Genomic DNA, 20369 nt, shown 5'->3' on the forward strand with positions numbered 1-20369 from the left:
TGAAATCTGAATGTTTTCATTATAAAAGGCAACCCGTGGGTCCCGGGACAATTGATGTACAATAATGTCTACATAATATGCTATTTAAATGACATAGTTTTAGCCTTTGCATACTCCTGCAAGGATTAATTGATTGGAAAAATGATTAATTGTTTCAGAGTCCTGATTTATTTTCTGAGTCCTGGTTATGTTGTATGCTACTCATGCAGACTGATGAGTCACATATGTCGCTATTGTGCAATGTTTTCACTTCTTTTGCAATGTTTTCACTTTTTTTGCAATGTTTTTGCCATTTGTGATGTGCCATCACTTGTGCAATTTTACACACGCACACAGCTGCATACACGGCGGGATTCAAGCACATAATGAAAGCTATTTGCACAACGCTGTCTAAATCTCTATTCCAAAAAATGCTGTTTTCTGACCGTGTGTCCTTTTCTAGCTCCAGGAGTGAGGTGTCAGGCAGCAGGATCAGGCCAGATGAACCCCTCTCTCCACGGGACAGCTTCAGTCACTCCGACTCCCTGTCTTCCAGGAGACCCAAACTCAGGTACCGGTAAGCCTCTCATCACCACAATACTGTTCTCAACCTGGGTCCAGGGACCCCCATGGGGCTTCCACGGTGTCCCCAGCTAAATCATTTATAGTTAACCAAATGGTCCTTACAGGCCTGTTAAATTAAACTGAGGATTTTACTGTGCACATTGGAGTCCCAGAGATAAGAATCATGGGATCCGTGTTCTAATGCATAATTAAAAAGGTTGAGTCACTGATCTACTGTAGTTAAGTCCCTGGTTTCTCACACTGATTCAGGTTGTTGCTTGTGGTTTTCTGTGTAGTGTGATCGTGTAAGTACCAGCTACTAAACCTCAACTAACGATCACTGGCCCAGGCCGTAGCGTAACGGTCTGGGCACCGGACTGGTAATCCAGTCGCAGTGTGCCGCGGGTTCGACTCCCGGACCCGACACGGCCTTTACTGCATGTCATCCCCCCATCTCTCTCCTGTTTCCTGTCAGCCTACTGTCTGTCCCTTCAAAAATCAATAAAAAAGGCATAAGCCGCAAAAAAATATCTTAAAAAAAAAAAAAAACTAACGATCACTAAACCTTCATTCCTCCCTATGTTGCGCCTTCAGCGGAGGAGACACCAGCAGCCACGCAAGCCCGCCGCTCGCCTCCTCAGACCAGAGGGAGCGGAGGAGGAAGGATGGAGCGGAAGAGAAATGGAGGAAGGAGGCAGCAGAGGAGAGGAGTCCGCGTGTAAGCAGGGAGAAGGAGGCAGGCAGCAGCTCGGTGGAGGATGACGCCCCCACAGGGGCAGACGACTCACTGCGCACCGACAGCATCACCTCCATGGTGGAGGAGAAAGGTACAGTCCAGGAAGAGTTCTCTAGCTGCTGCTGTGAGCTGTTCTTTTTACCGCAAGGCTCTAGCACTTTTACCAGCCTGTGGTTAGTGTCCGCCCTGAGTTTGGGAGGGACACAATGTTTGTTCATTATTGTCTCTATAGACTTCACTATGATAACCATCGATAATGGACTGAAATTTCCCTTTGATGTCCTAAAATACACACTCATACAGTACATGAGAGCCTGACTGTGTAGCCCAACAGACTCCACACACTTTGGAAGGTTACCTAGGCCAACGCCTTTTAGGCTATTTTTGTAGATTAGTAGATACATTTGTTGCAGAGAGAAATATTTGGTCCAACAGTTCAGTAAAAATAGAAGGGTTACGTTAGACCTTCTTTGCTGTGGACCCCCATTAAAAAAAGAATGGTGCCACAAACCCCCGAAACATAAAAACTGAATGAATGAAAATAAATAAATGAACACATTTAGCTGGGGACCGCCTGGATCCCCCTCAAGGACCACTTTGAGGACCTGGGATCTGGGACAAGGGACCTGGGACCTGGGACCTGGGATGGGTGACAACTTTGCTCTGTCTGTCCCCCTGCAGCGGACAGCACCTCGGTAGCAACAGATCGCTCCCTGAAGTTCGACGAGTCCATGACGGAGGACGAGATAGAGGAGCGCTCGTTCCGCTCCCTTCTGCCCTCTGAGGCGCACCGCCGTGGCACCTTGGAGAAGAAGTCCCGCCCGCGCGAGGATTCGGAGGAGGAGACAGCCAATCTCAACAGGACCTTGACGACGTGTGGCGGCTCTAAGGTGAGAGGGTTGTGTTAATGGAGGGTATGTGCAATTGAGCATGCATAAAGTGAGTTTAAAGTCGTTTAATGCAATCAGATAACACTTTTCTGTTTGGACGTATGGGCTGTCAAGGCCAAAAAGTAGTTTTTTGCCACCCAGTAGGCGTTCCTGCTTAACTTCGGGGTATGATGATGATGTCACGTGCATACTCTCTATACACGCACACCAATCCATTATGAGGTGCAAGACTGAGAGGAGATGAAAAGTAGCACTCACTTCAGTGCCAATATCTATGTTTATTAATAACAGTGTAAATAAGACACATTTTTCGGCAGGCATACTGCCTTCCTCAGGGTATTGAGCATGTGTGCGTGAATACACACTCGCACACAGACTGGCACAAACACACCAGTTGAGTCACTGTTTGCTAATGGGAGGGGTGTGTAAACTCACTCATTTTCCGTCATCGGTTCTGTTGTGTTGACTTTCTTTGTGTATTCCTGGAATAATTTGGATAAATTTTTTCACTTCTTTATTTCATGTACACTCCTACCTCCACTTTGAATTAGTATTTTTATATCTATATTTTCCATCCTTACCATTGTCATCTTCATCCTGCTCTCATCAATCCTGAGCCTCAATTATTTTACCACTTAAACTCCATACTTAGTTGACCGGATTCCATGAGGTCTCTATACTAGACACCTTCTTGTTTTCGCTGTGCACTAAATATCTTCGCCTAAAATCTACAAGCTCACAACGAATCAATCTGCCATTTTCTCCTAATCTTAGCCCCTCAAAACCTGAGCTTTCTCCCCACCCCCCAACCTAATGTTTTGTATTTATTTTTTGTACCAACCCAGCCTCCAGACGTGAGCCGGGCGTTTTCGGGCGGCCAGGACAGCTTCTCCCAGTTCACCATGGACATGGTGCGTCAGTACATGAAGGACGAGGAGGTGCGCCTGCAGCACCAGAGCTCCCTGCTGCACCTCCGCCAGAAGGCCCTCAAGGAGAAGACCAAGACGGAGCTGGCCTGGCTGGAGCACCAGAAGAGGAGTCTGCGGGACAAGGGCGAGGACGACAAGATGCCCCCCATCAGGAAGAAACAGAGGGGCCTGCTGCTCAAGCTGCAGCAGGAGCAGGTACACTTCATGGAGTTTGAAAAACAACGTTTATTTTATTTTACTTTATTGTACAACTAAGCTATATTGATGCAATGATTTATATGCTGTGTCCTATAAGTCCATGTGTGCAGAGCACCTCTGGTGCATGACACGTAAATAAAGAATCTATCTACAGTAGACGGCGTGCCGTCTGGGTTGTTTGTGAGAATTCACTTTGAATAGTCGTTCAACTGAATGTCTGTTTCAAACTGACAACATTAACCTCACTTAAACCTTACTGTATATCGTCGCTGTCTGTGTGTGTGTGTGTGTGTGTGTGTGTGTGTGTGTGTGTGTGTGTGTGTGTGTGTGTGTGTGTGTGTGTGTGTGTGTGTGTGTGTGTGTGTGTGTGTGTGTGTGTGTGTGTGTGTGTGTGTGTGTGTGTGTGTGTGTGTGTGTGTGTGTGTGTGTGTGTGTGTGTGCGTGTGCGCGCGTCCAGGCTGAGATCAGACGTCTCCAGGAGGCCAACAAGGCAGCGAGGAAGGAGCGTCAGCTGCTGCTGAAGCAGCAGGAGGAGATAGAGAGGATGAGAAGCTCCACATTCAGACTGAAGGAGAGGCTCAGATGTGTTGGAGGAGAAGCACCGCCTGTTAGTACCGCCTCCTCCAAACAAAGTCCCAGAGACATTACACAACATTGTTACATAATAATAATAATAATAATTCGCCACATTCAACCTGGCTTCTCTATTTAGGCCATGTTATGTCAGAATTTTCAAAAATGTAAAAAATAGCAAACAGCAGCTCTACAATCTCACAACACGTCACGGCACATTGTAAGCTTGTAGATCTGCAATACAGCAAACAGGCTTAAGTGGTTAAAACTATGATGGAGACGGACGCCCTTCAATCTGAAATGTTTAGATTAAACAAATCTCTCGCCATATTTATGAGAAAACGAAAATAGTAGCCATGTTGTACAGCTCTGTAACATGTCTCCCCTGTCCATTTGTTTGTTTTTATCCATCCTTCAGGAGACTCCCATGTCTTATTATTGTCCATTTGTGTGTTTTTGTCCATCCTTCAGGAGACTCCCATGTCTTATTATTGTTCATTTGTGTGTTTCTGTCCATCCTTCAGGAGACTCCAATGTCCGAGACCCCGGCATCTGAAGCTGCCTCTCCCGTCACAAGGCTGGCAGACGGTGATGTCCGCAGCCCCTCTCCCCCCCTCTCTATTTCTGGCAGCGAGACCAGCAGCATCATGCAGAAGCTGAAAAAGATGCGCTCTCACATGGATGAAAAGTAACGTTTTATTTTTTTATTTTTTGCTTTAAACCCTTTACTTACCATGACTATGTTCCTTCTGCAGTCCTTTTTGCCAATTTCTGCTGGTGGAATCTCAAAAGTCTTATTTATTTTCTTTTTTTAAATGTGTTTGTTTATCTATGGGACATCTTTATAAAATGCACTAGAGGGGCTGTCTCCATGGCAGCCATAGATCAACTCCTCTACTGTGTTTTGGAGATGGTTTGTCAGAGTGACTTGATTTTCACCATCTCTTATTATTAACCACGCTAACTGCAGGTGTACTGCTCTCCTGCCTGCCTCTTCCCCGGGACTTGCTTCTGTTTTGCTTGTGAACACGTTATATGCAAATATTCCCTTTTTCTGTTTTTGGTAGGAATACATACAGGTTTAATGCATTTTGTTATTAGTCCAAAATGCTCTTCTGCATAATGGCCTATGCTAAACTCTGAGAGGTTAATGGTGAGTTTGGTTACTGGTGCCTACAGTACCGTGGTTCCAACTTCCATTTGACTGATGGTTGTATCATATAATTCAGTGTGGCGGTCTTGTCTGGCTGAAAAGTATGGCGGAGCTAAAATGCTGCCTTTCTTTCTTTTGGTGTTCAAATGCTATGGTGTGGATGTGAATATAAGCATGCTCCGCCTGGTTCCTGTAGACTCGACTAGCATCCATAATGAGTGCTACCTCAGCTCTGTATAACCTTAACTGTACTGCCATCTTCTAGTACTAAACGTAACGCACACATACATGCAGACAGGTCCATGAGATGGATGTTATCCACTGATTTCAGTGATTTGTGAATGAATTTGTAATGTCTCGCAACGACCACTAGCCCTACATTGTCTAATGGTTAGGTCCATGTAGATGTGTGTTACCACCATCCATGTCCTAGGACTACTGTCTACAATGGTATTCAATTTAGAAAGGACTCTTCTGACATTTTCTAGCAGACGCTCTTATCCAAAACTATTTTACAAAGTGCAAGATCAGTCAGCATAAACGGCATGAACTCCAGTCAACAAACGACAAGGTAATCGATCAAGTAAATAGTGCCAAGAAAACAAGTATGCGCTACAAAGTAACTAGGATAGCAGGTATTATACATCAAACCTAGCATCAGTATACGATAGTACGGTATTTAACTAACATACTTGCCATCTGTGGACCAGCAAACTGCTTACTTCTATTATTTAATTCCCACAACTATCTATTTGACCGTGCTAATGGTAAATTGTTCTGCGGTTTAGGACCACCTTGGAATTCTATATGCCATCACTAGGCTTAGATTTCTCTGGGTTTGTACTCTGACCTTGACAGATTCTCAAGCACAAAGCCAGCCATTACTAGCAGAGTTTAGGCTATGAATTGAAACTGGCATTGAACTAAGTTACCTCAAACAGTTACCTCTAATCTTGCATCTGTTTGCTTGCATTGGTACATAAACAGTCTGTTGCTTCTTTTTAACCCCTTCCCCTCTGCCTATCATTCTCTATTCTCCCTGATCATGGGTGATCATGGTGAACGGTTTCTGCTGGAATTGATATAACTTTTAACCACATTAACCCGGCCATCCCTATTATAGGAAAAGAGTAAAAAAATTGCCTAGGCCTACAGTATGTTTCATTCATGCATGTGGTATGCTCGTGTTGCACAACGGAAATAGCTGATCTACAAGTTCACAGCCCGTTGCATTGCGATGCCTTGTGACTGTGAGTGTTTGGATCTGCTATTCTTGTCGTATGATGTGCCAGGCTTGGTTATGGGTATGGCTTAACTGGTTATGTAAGCAATGACTAAATGATAACAATATGAATAGCCAGGTTCTGCATCTCCTTGGTGTTGAGATTCCTCATTCAATTTAGTATCAGTCACTGACAAAACACCTTTTTCCTTGTTGCTTTAATCTGTTGTAAATCCTTAATCAATGTAGTATCAGTGACTGGCAAAACCCCCTTTGAACCCACTTCACCTTGAAGGTTAGCCAACAACCACATCAAACCTTGGACTGACACTGTTGCAGGCAAGCAGACACATCTTCAAACTGGTCGAGAAGAACTGGTTCGAACTGGTTCAGGACTGTTAAGTGTTAAGCATAAATTATACTTAAATTTTCTAGATTTTAAAGGAATGTCACTCACCAAAAATGTTGTCCTGAAAAACAGTTTTATGGTGGAAAATCAGGTATTTTCGGTGAGTAACACAGCCATAATATGACAAAGTATAAAGGAGCCATTAACCGCATCAGAACACAAAGCCATGCAGACGTGCTACCACAAAAACCCTTTGGACTCCTATACCTTCAGTGTATTAAAAAAACACATGTACTCATGCCTTTCTTCTTCTTCTCTCTCTTTCTTTCTGCTTGTCCTCTCTGTTCCATCTTTTTGTTTTCTCTGTTGTTCGCTGTTTATCACGTTTTTATTCTCGTTTTCCACACTGTTTGTGTGTGACTCCTGGGCCATTCTGATGTCTGTCTCGTGTGTGTATGTGTGTGCGTGCGTGTGTGCGTGCATGCTTGTACATTTGTTCTCGTGTACTGTGTGTGCGTGTGCGTGCGTGTGCGTGTGTGTATTGTAGACTCTGCTCTCCCGTGCACTACTTCTTCTCTGTGTTCACGGCCCAACACTGGGCCTCCCTCAGTGTCTGTCTCCCCAACCTTCACCCCAAATTCCAGCTCTTTATCTACAACCAGTTGGTCAGGTACTGTACAGTGCTCTCTACCTCTTCCCCATTCCATCCCCCATCCCCTGCCTCGCCTCACCCCCTGCCCCATGGAGCATGCTTGTGTTCAGCCACTAGCACTTGGGGGAGGGAGGGTGAGTTTGCTTGGATGCGGACATTTTATTTTTATTTATTTTTTGGTCTGGGTGTTTTCTTCTTCTTCAGAATTGAATTGAGAGTGGGTTTCAGTCAAAGCTTGAAAAGCACCAGAGGAACGACACCTTGTTGAAATGAGCTGACCTTTATTTACACAAAATATTTTCATTTTGTTTAATTATTTTTCAATTTTTCAATTGGGCACTGCATGCAAAGTCACTGTACGTTGGTTGCATGGAAGTACTATTCTTAAGGTAAAGTTGAGTTAAGTCATTTAAAAACATGATCACAGTGAATATGAAGCAGATCTGTTATGTGAAGGTCAAGGGTCAGGTTCATTTTAATAGGACAGTTCCTTATCGGAGGGTGATCTCAGTTTGAATGCTGGGATTTCACCAGTGTCCACGTGGTGTTTATACTGTGTGACTTATTTCTTGCCCTCCCCGCTCTCTTTCTCTCTCTGATGTCATGTAAAACCAGAATTCATGAATGAATTGTTGCAGTGCACCTCTCTTCCAAACTCCCTTCCATTCGTGGTTGCTCGCAGTTTAGTCTCTGTGCAGTCAAGACATCGCACCCCGTCCGTAGCAGAAAGCAGAACAGAGAGAACGAATGTCTCTGTGTAGCATCTTTAATGAGCCAGTAAATCTTCACTAGGCCTTCTTATTGGGTAACATAGGATGGCTTAATATGTACAGATGGCCAGTGGCTCTAATAGAATTTGTTTAGGACACTTAAAGAGGCCCCCGGCCCGGGCCCCCTCTGGATCTGGCCTGTCATCAGTATGCATTAGGTCAAGAAGAGGGCCTCTAAATTAGATCAAAGCTAAATAACACTACACTGTAATGGCACTTGCAGCTGTGGAAGGACACTTTAGAGAGCAGCTGTCTAACGTACATCTGTATTTGAATAGTCACCTCTATATGAACGTGGTCATCAATATTTGGTCCGTTTATTTGCAGAGGAAAGAAATTTAATGCAGATCCAAGGTGTTGAAAACTGTACAAAAATGTATGAAATCTAGAAAGATAACATGCAAATGATTCAGATTTATCCGTCTATATTTCCCATGGTTGGCTAAGGGAGAATTATATCTAGGGCTGCAACTAGCAATTGTCATGTTGATGATTTGTCTGATTGGTGATTAACCAATGCAATTCATTTAGACCATACAATGATGGTATAATATGGAACAATGACAAGCATTAATATCTTGGTTAAGTTGTAAATGGCACACCGAATTGTTTGATATAATGCACAACTAAACTGATTGCTAAACCTTTATTTCATGAATTTTCTGTGGAGTGATTAATCAATTATTCGATTAATTGTTTCACTCCTAACTACTATCTTTTTCCCCTCATCTTTGTTATTTTTGGTCAGTAGAGTGATAATGAAAGGTCACACCAAAGAGACCCGCATAGAGGCTTGATTGATTCCTGTATACACGGGTATGGTTGGTTCTGGTATTGACTCATTTACATGGTATGTTTGGGCTGTGTGTGAGAGTCCAACAAACCCAAGAATCATGTCTTTTTGTTTCAACAAGATGCATGACCCTAACCTGGATACCATTACTGTATACAGTTTGTTTCTCCTGTGTGATCTGTCTTGTGAATATACATATGACTTTTTGTTTAAGATTTTCAGAGGCCACTTGGACACATTTTGGTATCAGATTGATTATCTTTGTAAATGACATGATGGAAGCATGTATTGGATCTCTCTGTGTGTGTTTGTGTGTGTGTGGGGGCAAAGGTTTGAGGTTGAGTTTGCAGTGAAAAGGTTCTCTTCTTTCTGGGTGGCTGGGGGCTGCTTGCTTCTGCAGTGTAACAATCGCTCAACACTTCCTGATTGTTTTTATCCCTTCTCTGCCCCTTCTCTTCCTCTCTTTAATCATCCCCATACCCGTTTCTCTCCACTTTTCTCACAACCCTGTCTTTCTCCCTGCCTTATCTTTCGTACCTGCCCCTCTCAACTGTTTTCTCTTTACCCACCAATCCACCTTGATCCATCCCTCCCTCCATACGTCCCTCCATCTACCTGTCCTCTTGACTCTTCTCCTCTCATCCTCCACTCCTCCAACCATCCACCCCTCTGTCCAACCGCCACCCTCTTTTTTCTTCTATCCACCTCTCTCTCCTTCCATTCGTTTCCATCCGTCTCTCCAGGTTTCTGACCAAGCGGGAACAGCAGCTGATGCAAAGGCGTCGACATGCAGAGGAGCTGCTGGAGTGGAAGCAGAGGCTGGACCAGGAGGAGGCTGAGGTACGAAGGATGGAGCAGGAGGCCCTCGCCGCCTGGGACCGCAAGAGGTCCCGCGACAGGGACGTACCTGCCAAGCTCCAGCATCACAGCCCAGAACACAGGACTGACAGCGAGAAAGGTGACGTCTTGTACAACAATAGCATCATAAGTTTAGAATAACAATCTTAAGAAAGTAGAACATCTTGTTTATGCATTAGTTTACGACGTAAAACAAGGCGACTGTCCAACTTTTTAACAACTTACAACCTGGCGTTTCGGACATGCCATTATAGCTGAACATTTTCCAGAACTTTCAAATGTTATCAAAACTAGTGAAAACAGCCAGTCTACAAGCTCACAATGCTTGGCATCGCAACGCCTTTTAGGCTATTTTTGTAGATTAGTAGATACATTTGTTGCAGAGAGAAATATTTGGTCCAACAGTTCAGTAAAAATAGAAGGGTTACGTTAACTAATTTACGGCTGAGTAAATAAATGAATAATACTGCCCCTGCCTGCAATTTTTCACTACCTTTCAAGTAGTCATAGAATATTTATATCCAGTACGATCGACCCCCCCCCCCCAGTACGATTGGATTGACATGCATCGAAATACGTCCTTGGCAGTCAGTGTGTCAAGTGGTTCAATCTGTTTCCATGTCCACAGAGTGTGTGAGCGAGAGTGACTACTCCTCTGCGACACCAGAGTCCAGTATTCACACAGAGAGGTCAGCAGCCCAGGTGTCCGACAGTCCATCCACAGCACCTCCTGACTCCGTCCCTGAAACACCTGTAGCTTCCATCCACAGCAGCCCTTCCAACTACACCCAAGACTTCACCTCTCCATCGCCCAGCAAGCCAGTAAGCACGAAAGAGATCTTCCTTTCATGGACAGTTCTGCCATAATACAGTTGATTTGTATTTTCTCTGGAGCTTCTCCAAGAAATATTTGTGTTGCTATAGACCAGCAATATCAATGCGCAACCCCTGTTAGTAGTTTGTGTTCTTTGGGTGTTTATTGTTTCTTAGGGTTATGTCTTATGGTTGCAGTTAGTTTGGCTTTTTTGCGTTTTGCGTTACTTCTGTGAGAACATGATCTCTGTCCTGAAAATCTCTCCAGCACCCTTTAGACTGCGGAATCCTGTTTAGATGCTGCAGGGGAATTTCAAGTCTCTTTGTCAATGAGCTTTAAAAATAGATACTTCAAACAAGGTTTACGCATGGGAATGTCACTAGTATGTAATTGTTTGTTTTTTGCTGCTACATGACATAGTAACCCTGCATTTCTTCACTGAGTATGGGACACAGACTGGGTCATATGCTATTTGTAAAGGCTCATACATACTCCAGTTTTTGGTGATCGCTTATCACCGCGGTGTAGTTTTTAAAGGGTTGGAGAACTACACCATTGCGTCAGTCGCGGTGATGATCAGCTATCACCCCGTTCACTGATTGGTCTAGAAGTTGGGTAAACCACAGGGAGGCGGGGTCAATCCTTAAGGACATCACCGCGAGTATGATGGCCTCAACTCTTATCACCGTTTTAGGTGATAAGCTATCACCTAAAACGGTGATAACATAAATCTGATCATCCTCTATTTCCATCATATCCTGATTGAACCCTCCTCTTCCTCTCTCCTCGTCTCTGTCTCTGCCCAGTCTGTTCCAGCCAAAGGCAGCCTCAGCACTGCTCACTCTCCATCAAATATCAGCGGTAGTAATACCAAGATGCAGCTTTGCACCACCTCCCGGACCCCCAGCGACGCAAAAACCCATTCCACAGATACCCCCACAGCCACACAGACTGGTGAGTTGAAGCCCCCCCAACAGCCCCCCTAACTTTTGAAATTGATGGATAGATATTACATGTTAATCATGATGCCTCAGAGGAGATGGGATGAAAAGATGACGGAGAGAGAGAGAGGAGCTACAGTATATTGCTGGCACAGTGTGGTTAGGCATAATGTGATGCTGCCAGGAATGCATTATGCGAGCACTTCCCTGTTACTTAACCTGCTTAGCTGTGTGATGGGAAAAGAGCACTATTGCAGCACACGCAGAGAATAGTCGTGTAGGCCCATGACTGTTGCTAGCAATGGCATCGTCACTGCTTATTCACAGTTCAGGTTGGTATTTCAACCTTCACATTGATTCAATAGACCAGTGGGACTGTATTAACTAGTATTTCAGTCATTAATGCTAATGGTTCTCTAGTGTTATTTGTTGTGTAGACGTGAAGGCAGAGGCAAAGCAACATGCCTAATAAATGAACTCAGTTTGATTGTGTTTCAGGGCGCACCAAGTTGGATAGCTTTCTTTTTTGCAATTCAGAAGCATTCTAACTGCAATTTACCATGTAAATATTCCTTCAGAACCCGTATCGGACCAGAGTGACATTGAGAGCCGAATCAGGGCTCTGAAGGAAGAGTTGAGGAAACGAAAGTCTATGGCGTACCAGCTGAAGAAGGAACAGAAGAAGAGGAACAAGGAGCGCCTGAAGGCACAGGAGGCCAGCCTCCTGAAGCAGCTGGAGGTTAGTATTATGTGTGTTGGCTGGTGAACTGGTGTTTAGATAGCTTTGTGTGGGTGTATTTGTCAACCACATGTTCTTGGGTGGGTGGGTGGGGGGGGGGGGGGGGTGTGTGTGTGTGTGTGTGTGTGTGTGTGTGTGTGTGTGTGCGCGCGCGTGTGCGTGTGCAAGTACATTTCTTATCCACGTTCCATGTTCATTTAGACATGAACCAAGTATGTATTAACCTCTGGTAAAATGTTTTGTTTTTGTTTTTTCCTCTGCACAGTCCTATAATGATTTCATAGAGAAGACCAAGGCAGAGCTGAACAAGGAGCCAGATAAAACACCTGTTGCCAAACCCCAGATCAAAGCACCCGCCTCTACCGCTGAGAAACCCAGAATCAAACCACCTCCCCCGCACAGGTACTGCACATTCACTACCAACGCGTTGCGTGTTGAGCCTGAATTCATGAGTTGCATTTTTAGCTTATAAATCAGTTATTTCTGAGTGACACGCATCGTGCAGTGAGTCATAGATTAGGCTTCATCATGTAAACCACAGCAGCCTTCAAAAGGTTCAAATTGAAACGTCTTTTCTCCTCCACAGCACTGAGGACAGCAGAAGGCTTACCTTAGACGCCAAGAGGACCTACACTGATTCTCCATTGGATCGTGGAGGTGTGTCTTATTGTTTATTTTAGATCCCCAATAGTCACTGCTACAGTGTGTGGGATTCTTATATAATTATTTGTTTGTTTTTTTCATTTCATCTATTTCTCATGATCTTCCCAGCATTTGTTTTATCATTTGCATTCTGAAAACTGGATGTTCTCCTTTTTCGTTGTTTGCAGATGACCTTACCTCACCCAGTCGAAGTAGATCCACCTCACTGGCTGAGGAGCAGTCTGATGAAGACCCACCAACAGTTACCCCAACCCCAGTGTACGGCAGCCCAGAGCATCCCACCTCAGGCTTTCGACGCCTGCTCTCCTCAGAGAGTCTTTCCATGCCTGCTTCGAGGGAGGCCAGGTCTCTGAGTGGACAATCCCAGGTTTTGTCTAATCATAGGTCGGTCATTGAGGAGGAGCTTGAGGTAGAAGTGGGCTATAAATCTGAGGATCAGCATTCTGAATGTCTTCTCAAACTAGACCATGAGGAAAGACCCAGTGCCACAACGCAGCTCTCTGTGTCTGCTGTATCTAAGAGTGAAGAACACAGATATTCTCCCTCTATTGGCCTGGATAGAGATGTGCAAATGAAGACAAAGGAGATATCTGAGGAAGAAGAGGGTGTCAAATCTCTGGTTTCCCACTCAAGCAAGTTGCATTTGGCTGCTTTAGCACATCATGACAGTGTCTCTTCAAATGGCCGTTCGTACACCCCAGACTCAGTTGCTTTCTCCTCCAAGAAGGAGCCACTGACTAAGGATGCAGATGGTTACAACGATGACTTTGAGTCGTCCGTAGAGTCATCGCCCAGGGAAAATCGCCATAGCTCCAAGCCTACTTCTCCAGACTCGCCATCAGGTCCAGAGGTCAGAGCTTCCAAGGAGGGGTCCCCAGCCTATGATAGCCAAGATGAGGTAGAGGAGGACATTGCTGAGGAGCTGCTGAGTGACCGCTCTGCAGTCAATGGTGATAGCCACCACTCTGGAAGGCTACTAGAACTCCATAGCCAGACCAATGACTCCAGAATTGACACCAAGGAGAACAACATCAACGCCAACTACTCTCCATTGTCTCCAAGCATCTCCCCTTCGCAGTCGCCACTTTCCCCAGTTCCTGATCAGATGACTAACTTCAATATTGGAGATCGGGTTCTTGTCAGCAACGTTCAGCCTGGCACACTGAAGTTCAAAGGTCCAACCAAGTTTGCCAATGGGTTCTGGGCTGGTGTGGAGCTGGATAAGTCGGAAGGGAGCAACGATGGCACCTACGATGGCGTGGTATACTTTGAGTGTGAGGAGCGCCACGGTATCTTCGCTCCCCCAGACAAAATCACACGGTTGCCAGAGAAGTATGTGACCTACACGGACACCACAGAAGATGACGATTCGTTCTTTGACGACCTGTCTGATAAAGACGGGAATAAGCGTGAGACTGCTGAGAAGAAACGGCAGCTAGGTCATCTGAAGAGCACAATTCATGAAGATCACAGGTCCAGAGATAAAGAGCCTGCTGATGAGGTTGAATATCCAGCTAACCACCAAAATAACCTGACCTCTCTGTCTCTGACGTGGAAGGCCCACCTCGGCTTGCATAATCACATAGAATCTGGGCATCCGGTGCATAATGGAGGTAGTCGCGACATCATGTTTGAGTTTGATGATGTACCAACCACCCTCCTCATCTCTGACATGGACGAGCTAGGCCAGGGGAAGCAGAGCTCCAAGGCTCTTGCTGAAGAGAAAGACAAAGACACTATGATTCCTGCCGATGACTCGAGAGACATCATTCAGGATCGGAAGAGGGCAGAGAGAGACGAAGAAAACGTGCTTGGCGCTTTCGCCGACAAGATCCTCAATAACTTTCTGAAAGATGCTGTAAAGCAGGTCACTGAAATTAAGAGAGCCAAAGAGCAGAAAATTGAAGCTGCCAACCAGATGAATGGAGACCTGTTCAGTGAAAATGAAGAGGAGGCAGATAGACGCTCTCCAGTGGCACAGAAGGACGGTCTGCCCTTCTTCCTGGAGGCTGACAAGGAGGAGTTGTCATCCCCAGAACTGTGCAACCGAACGGTGAGTTCACGTTTCTAAATGGAAGAGTTCAGTAGAGAGCACCGGCTCCAACCACTGCAGATGTTCCAGTAATATTGACATTAACATTCTCTACCATACAGATATTGGTTATAATAAAATGTTGTTCATTAAAATGAGCCCTGGGCTGTATTTGTTGCCTTAAATAGATAAATGAGTCCTGGATTGTGTTTGTAGCCTTAAATAAATAAATGAAACGTTTGTTTTTGTTTGTTCAGTCCCCACCCCCTCTCAGTTTGCAGGATATGTACATCCAAAGTCCATATGATGACTCTTTTCTATGTTGAAAGGCTTTATTGAATTGGCCGAACTTTGTTTTTTTTAAACTCCTTTTAATCAGTAAGAGACTCTCTTCAGATTAGATCAAAAGCACAATTATCCTTAATTAACAATATAATGGCACTATTGGACAAATGATATATTCTACTCTAGTGACCCTTCAAATAAATATAGAGAACTAAATTCATTGTATTCTTTCTCATTTTCCTGACAGGAAAGTCCAGTGTTGGGGCCCAGCGGTCAAGAAGAGCTCGCCAAGCGTCTAGCTGAGCTGGAACTGAGCCGCGAACTGCTGGACGATCTGGGCGACGATCAGGACTGGTTCGACGAGGACTTTGGTCTCAGCTCCCGCCGGGAACAGCAGAGACGCGAACAGAAACGGAGGGAGGCGGAGGAGGAGGAGGAAGAGAGGCTGGGAGGTGGAGGGGGAGGAATGTCTGGGTCATCGGTAGTAGCAGCCCTGGTTGGCATGGCTACAGGCGGAGAGCATCAGGTCAAGACTCCACCCAGGCCAGAGCTGCCCCTTCCTCTTCCCCCCAGGCTGCCCGAGCAGCCCGCCATGGTGGTGCCCCACTCTGCGTCGGAGGTGGAGAAGCTGGTCCACAGCGCCACACAGGAGATCTGGGACAGCTGTCATCTGGTGAAGCAGGGCACACCGACCCTGGCGGGGCTGCCCGTCCCAAAGCCCTCACAGGAGTATCTGGGTAAAGAAGCCAGTGGGCAAGATCAGGAGGCCCTCTGCATCCGGAGCTACAGACAGGTGAAGCTTGTTTCTCACTCCACAAGAATGATGCAGAGTTTGCAGATTGGAGCTAGTCAAAGCCGACTATTGCTCTTTTTTATGTTGTGAATTGGATCAATACCCCCCATTTAGCTGAAATACATTTTAAATTCAATTTCTTACTCAGGGTGGGACTATCGGGTCTCTGCACTACATGTAGTGTGTCTTGAGACAACTTGAATTGAAGCAGCTTAAATAAGAATGATGTTTAAAATAAATTTGTTTGTTTGAAGACCAATCACTGTTGTGTATATTTCTCTAAATGTGTCTATAGGCTGTGTATGACCTGACGTGGGAGATCCTCCAGGATATCTACGCTGAAGACCCCAACGTCGATCAGCCACAGTGGGTGAAACCTCGGCGGGTCAGCTCCTCATACTTCCACAAGGTCAAGGCCGCTGGAGACATCACCAAAGTCCAGGCAAGTAAAATGTTCTCACAGCTTGGGATACATACAGTATAATTTACAGATGTGTGAAGTATTCGGCTGAACTTTGTATGATAATTTCTTGAACAGGAATTCGTAGCAACAGAAGTATTGAAGCTTTACGGTCTGAAGAAAGACCACAACCAGAAGTCTGACTGGCAGAAGATGCTCAAATTTGGCAGGAAGAAACGAGACCGAGTAGATCACATACTGGTAAGAGTAGAACTCTATTGTCTTTTCCTTTGAGTCAAATATGATATCCACTGTGAATGGTGCATTTATATAGCGCCTTTATGCAAAGCACTTTTGCAGTGTGCATAATTCACCCATCCACACACCAAAGGCAGAGGAAACCATGCAAGGCACCAACCTCTTTATTTTGACAAGGACACCTCAACACAAATCCACAGGGATTGAACTGGTCATTTAGTGATTCTACTGCTGCCAGTATACCACTTGAATCTTGAAACTTAATACTACTACTTTACATTTACAGCAATTCCGTTTTCTTAGTATTTATACACATTCATTTATACAAGTTTTCAGTTGCCACAACTGATTTCTACAATATTCTCAGATATTTCATATAAAAGCTAAGGTTAAAGCCTCAATCTGTGATTTCTTTCACCTGTTTGGCAGGAACTATATTTCTAAAACATCATCAATAGGACTTGGTCATACAAAAATGTTCAGTCATGAGATTTAATTTTGCTTTAATACTTGTATACATTTGAATCTCACTTAGTGTTTTCATGTGCTTGTTAACCCTGGTGTGTCTCGTAGGTTCAGGAGCTCCATGAGGAAGAGGCTCAGTGGGTCAACTACGATGAAGACGAACTGTTTGTCAAAATGCAACTGGCAGACAGCATCTTTGACACATTGCTGAAGGACACTGCAGACGCTTTGACACAAATCTACGACAACAGAGCTAAAAGAGCCACCCTCTCCTGATAGCTTTTTCGCTGTCATCATCCTGACAAACCCCTCCAGCTCACGTACCACAGCTAGGGCTTCCAGTAGCTGATGTGCCAACAGCAACCTCCAGATGCCTTTCAGTCCCAACCGTTACCTCTTTAGCTGTCCAGCTCCTAATGGAACCTTTCTAAATGTGACATGGTCAGTGTTGAATCTGCTGAATCCACTCCAGCTGACAGCAGAATGTGTAGTAACCACGTCACTCTGTCTTACACACAAAACACCTCTTGATCAATCCAGCCTTCTAAAACCTTAAAATACTCTCGTTCCCTGGTTCACCTCCCGAACTGTACCAGTTGCGAAATAAGTAGACTTGTTGATGAAGTGAACTGTGCTTCTTGTTTGTGTTTAGGTTTATTAATGCTGCTAAGTTGACTGCTCCATGGCAAACTGTATTGTAATGTCCACTGGAGAATAGAAGAGCCATTGTAGTTTGCGTTGCATATTTCGACAAATATGTTTCAAGAAAGCAATGGAAGAGCAGATAAAAATATATGGGAGTGACGCACAGAACAGATTTTATTGTATCAAATATTTTGCCATCTGAATATTTATTATTGGGGAAATATTTGATTAGAGCATAAAGGACATTTTTTAAGTTATCTTGCTGTCAACATGTAGAAAACAAAGATTAGTTTAACACTTTGTAAAGCAAAATGAAATTAATAAAGCACAAAGAGTAATGTGAATGTGGACATGGCAATACATTGTATAAGAGGGTAAAAATAATGTTATTGTAAGCAGAGAGAAAAGGCTAAATAAACTATTTTAATTTAATATTTAAGTACAGAAATATTAGCTAGTAAATTAAGCTGTTCTCAACCATGTCTCTAGTTACCATCCACGAATGTCTAGTTGGTCACCAACTTGGAGAGAATAGGCTTTATTATAGAATAATTTTAGAATTATATAGTACAATATAATTTGAGCCTTGCTGTGTTGTACACACCTCCAACAAATGGAGAAACCAGACAATATAAGCATCAGCAGACATTAACCACGGGCATCTCATTTACGTTTTTTGCTGTTGCTGAAATGTCATTGGACCTGGTTTATCAGCAGCCAATCATGTACTTGTACTAGGTTGCTGTATGCCGCATCTAAATATGGCTGCACAAATTGGCTCTGCAGCTATTTTGAAATGACCGTAAAAAGACAACAATGGCTTGTGTAATGGCTAATGCTCTGAACATAGTTCAGTTCTGTCTTTCAGTTAAAGTGCCTATTTCAGTTTAGTAGTAGGATTTTCACATACTGTAGTACTTTCATCCTAGAGTAGCATCACCATATAATAACAGACCATAATTAATATCTCAAACTTTTAAACCTTTTGTCTCAATGGATTTCTACTACCTTTGTGTCATTGATGCTTTAAGGACAACTTTTCCCTTTAACTGTGTTCCAGCTACATCACATTTCAGCCTTATGAGCCAGCATCTACCTAAGTATAGTTCTGTTGAATATGTCTCCTTTCATACGCTCCTCATTTGCCTTTTTTCCTCGACTCAGTCTGACAAATTTAGCATTGAAAATGCGATGTTCGGCCAGTGACTCAGAAATAATGACTTTCTATTTGCATTATCCTTGTCTCCGAGCGAAGCTGCCAGGTGATTCATGTTATTGAAGTACCATATCAGGAAATAGCACGTACTGTTCATTCCGCACGTACATTTCACCGTACGTGCTGTACGTGCCCAAATGGGCAGTTGGTCATAGATTTTATGGGGTGTGTAAGCACCAAGTAGTCAACAGCTAATGTTCAAGGCCTTATTTTGGTCCTACTCTTTTCACTACTTTGATCCAAGAAGAATACTGTGACTTGTACAACCTTTTAGCATGTGTGACAATGCTTGTTAACCCGTACTGTCTGGTTTTTTTTAGAGAGAAAGTGACCTTAAGACAAAAGACTTATCAGTCTTTTCAAGTCCTCCTACTTGTGTTTGTTTTACTAGAGGCTAATGTGTCTGTATTTAAACTGTAAACTTAAAGCTTAATTTATACTCCATCACATCATACTGCAGAGTATAAATTAGGCTTAGCTTGTAAAAAAACCTGTCTGTCTGTAAATGTACCTTTTGATACCAACCTCCACATGCTGAATGACTTGGGCATCTGCTCTGTAGGCATTTGTACCTGTAACAGTGACATGACTAGTACCCAAGAAATGTTTTCTCAAAAGGCTTTACTGCAAATTCTCTGAGTCTAGGATTGTCTACTACTTGATTTGATTGTAGATGGGAACAAATTGTTTTCCATTTTTTTTTCTAACTATGCAGTATTTGGTCATGTTCTGTACTGTACATTGTTGCCTTTGCATAGACCAGACAACCTAGCCTTTTGCTGTAGTTTGTGAATAAGATTAGTGGGAAATTGCAATGAGGCTTGAAACTGAATTATGTATTGTAGAGAGTGAAGTTGCTCCTATGGTGTGACTTGATAGTCAAATGAAACAATGCAGATTCCCCCATTTTATTAAAATATGGTTAACTTCAGGAAACAAGTCTATGCCATGGAGCAGCTTCTCCTTAAACTTTCAAAATACTGTCAATTGATTCTAAAACAATAACTGGCACAAATGATTTGATAATCAAATTAAGTACATAGAAAATGTCATCTTTTGCAATGTTTTTGAATATTTATAATGCTGAGAGTGTGCGGGTAGTGCACTTGAATACTTGTACAATTCTTTTATGGGTGTAAATATATTTCAGCAGTCTTCTGTCCAATCTGAATTACTGTTCACTGTAACCCGAATAATTGTTGTAAAATAATCACTGTTCACTTTGCAAATATGTACATAGTATATATTTGTTAACTAAAATTAACTTTGAGATTGTAAATAAAGCTTTCATTATTTCTGACTCTTAATTGTTTCATCTAGATTCATATGGGACAAATGTATGAATCTAACCTGTAACCTAGTATACTCTTAAGCTTGTAACTCAGTCATAATACATTTAATAATTGTCAATAAATGTTATTTTCCAGGACATTGAAACCCATTTTGAGACAA

The 20369-nt window shown here is 43.6% G+C and overlaps 1 protein-coding gene across 4 annotated transcripts in view; it reads left to right on the forward strand.

The window, feature by feature from the left end:
- cep350 (centrosomal protein 350) overlaps positions 1 to 20213 on the forward strand; it is a 45534-nt gene extending 25321 nt beyond the window's left edge. For 2 of the 4 annotated variants that reach the window (XM_083767332.1, XM_083767334.1), the window contains exons 21-38: positions 443 to 556; positions 1138 to 1370; positions 1961 to 2169; positions 3015 to 3293; positions 3754 to 3903; positions 4394 to 4557; positions 7141 to 7263; positions 9552 to 9766; positions 10295 to 10488; positions 11287 to 11434; positions 12000 to 12160; positions 12426 to 12562; positions 12747 to 12817; positions 12991 to 14876; positions 15388 to 15933; positions 16229 to 16375; positions 16472 to 16594; positions 17165 to 20213. In XM_083767332.1, the coding sequence (XP_083623458.1) occupies positions 443 to 556; positions 1138 to 1370; positions 1961 to 2169; positions 3015 to 3293; positions 3754 to 3903; positions 4394 to 4557; positions 7141 to 7263; positions 9552 to 9766; positions 10295 to 10488; positions 11287 to 11434; positions 12000 to 12160; positions 12426 to 12562; positions 12747 to 12817; positions 12991 to 14876; positions 15388 to 15933; positions 16229 to 16375; positions 16472 to 16594; positions 17165 to 17332 (5068 nt within the window). In that variant the 3' untranslated portion in view covers positions 17333 to 20213. The remainder of the gene's footprint in view (positions 1 to 442; positions 557 to 1137; positions 1371 to 1960; positions 2170 to 3014; positions 3294 to 3753; positions 3904 to 4393; positions 4558 to 7140; positions 7264 to 9551; positions 9767 to 10294; positions 10489 to 11286; positions 11435 to 11999; positions 12161 to 12425; positions 12563 to 12746; positions 12818 to 12990; positions 14877 to 15387; positions 15934 to 16228; positions 16376 to 16471; positions 16595 to 17164) is intronic. The other 2 variants (XM_083767333.1, XM_083767335.1) reach the window with 2 other exon arrangements.
- The last annotated feature ends 156 nt before the right edge of the window (positions 20214 to 20369 follow it).

The sequence above is a fragment of the Protomyctophum parallelum genome (assembly GCF_964188405.1).
Source record: "Protomyctophum parallelum genome assembly, chromosome: 6".
In the NCBI taxonomy this organism is placed as follows: Eukaryota; Metazoa; Chordata; class Actinopteri; order Myctophiformes; family Myctophidae; genus Protomyctophum; species Protomyctophum parallelum.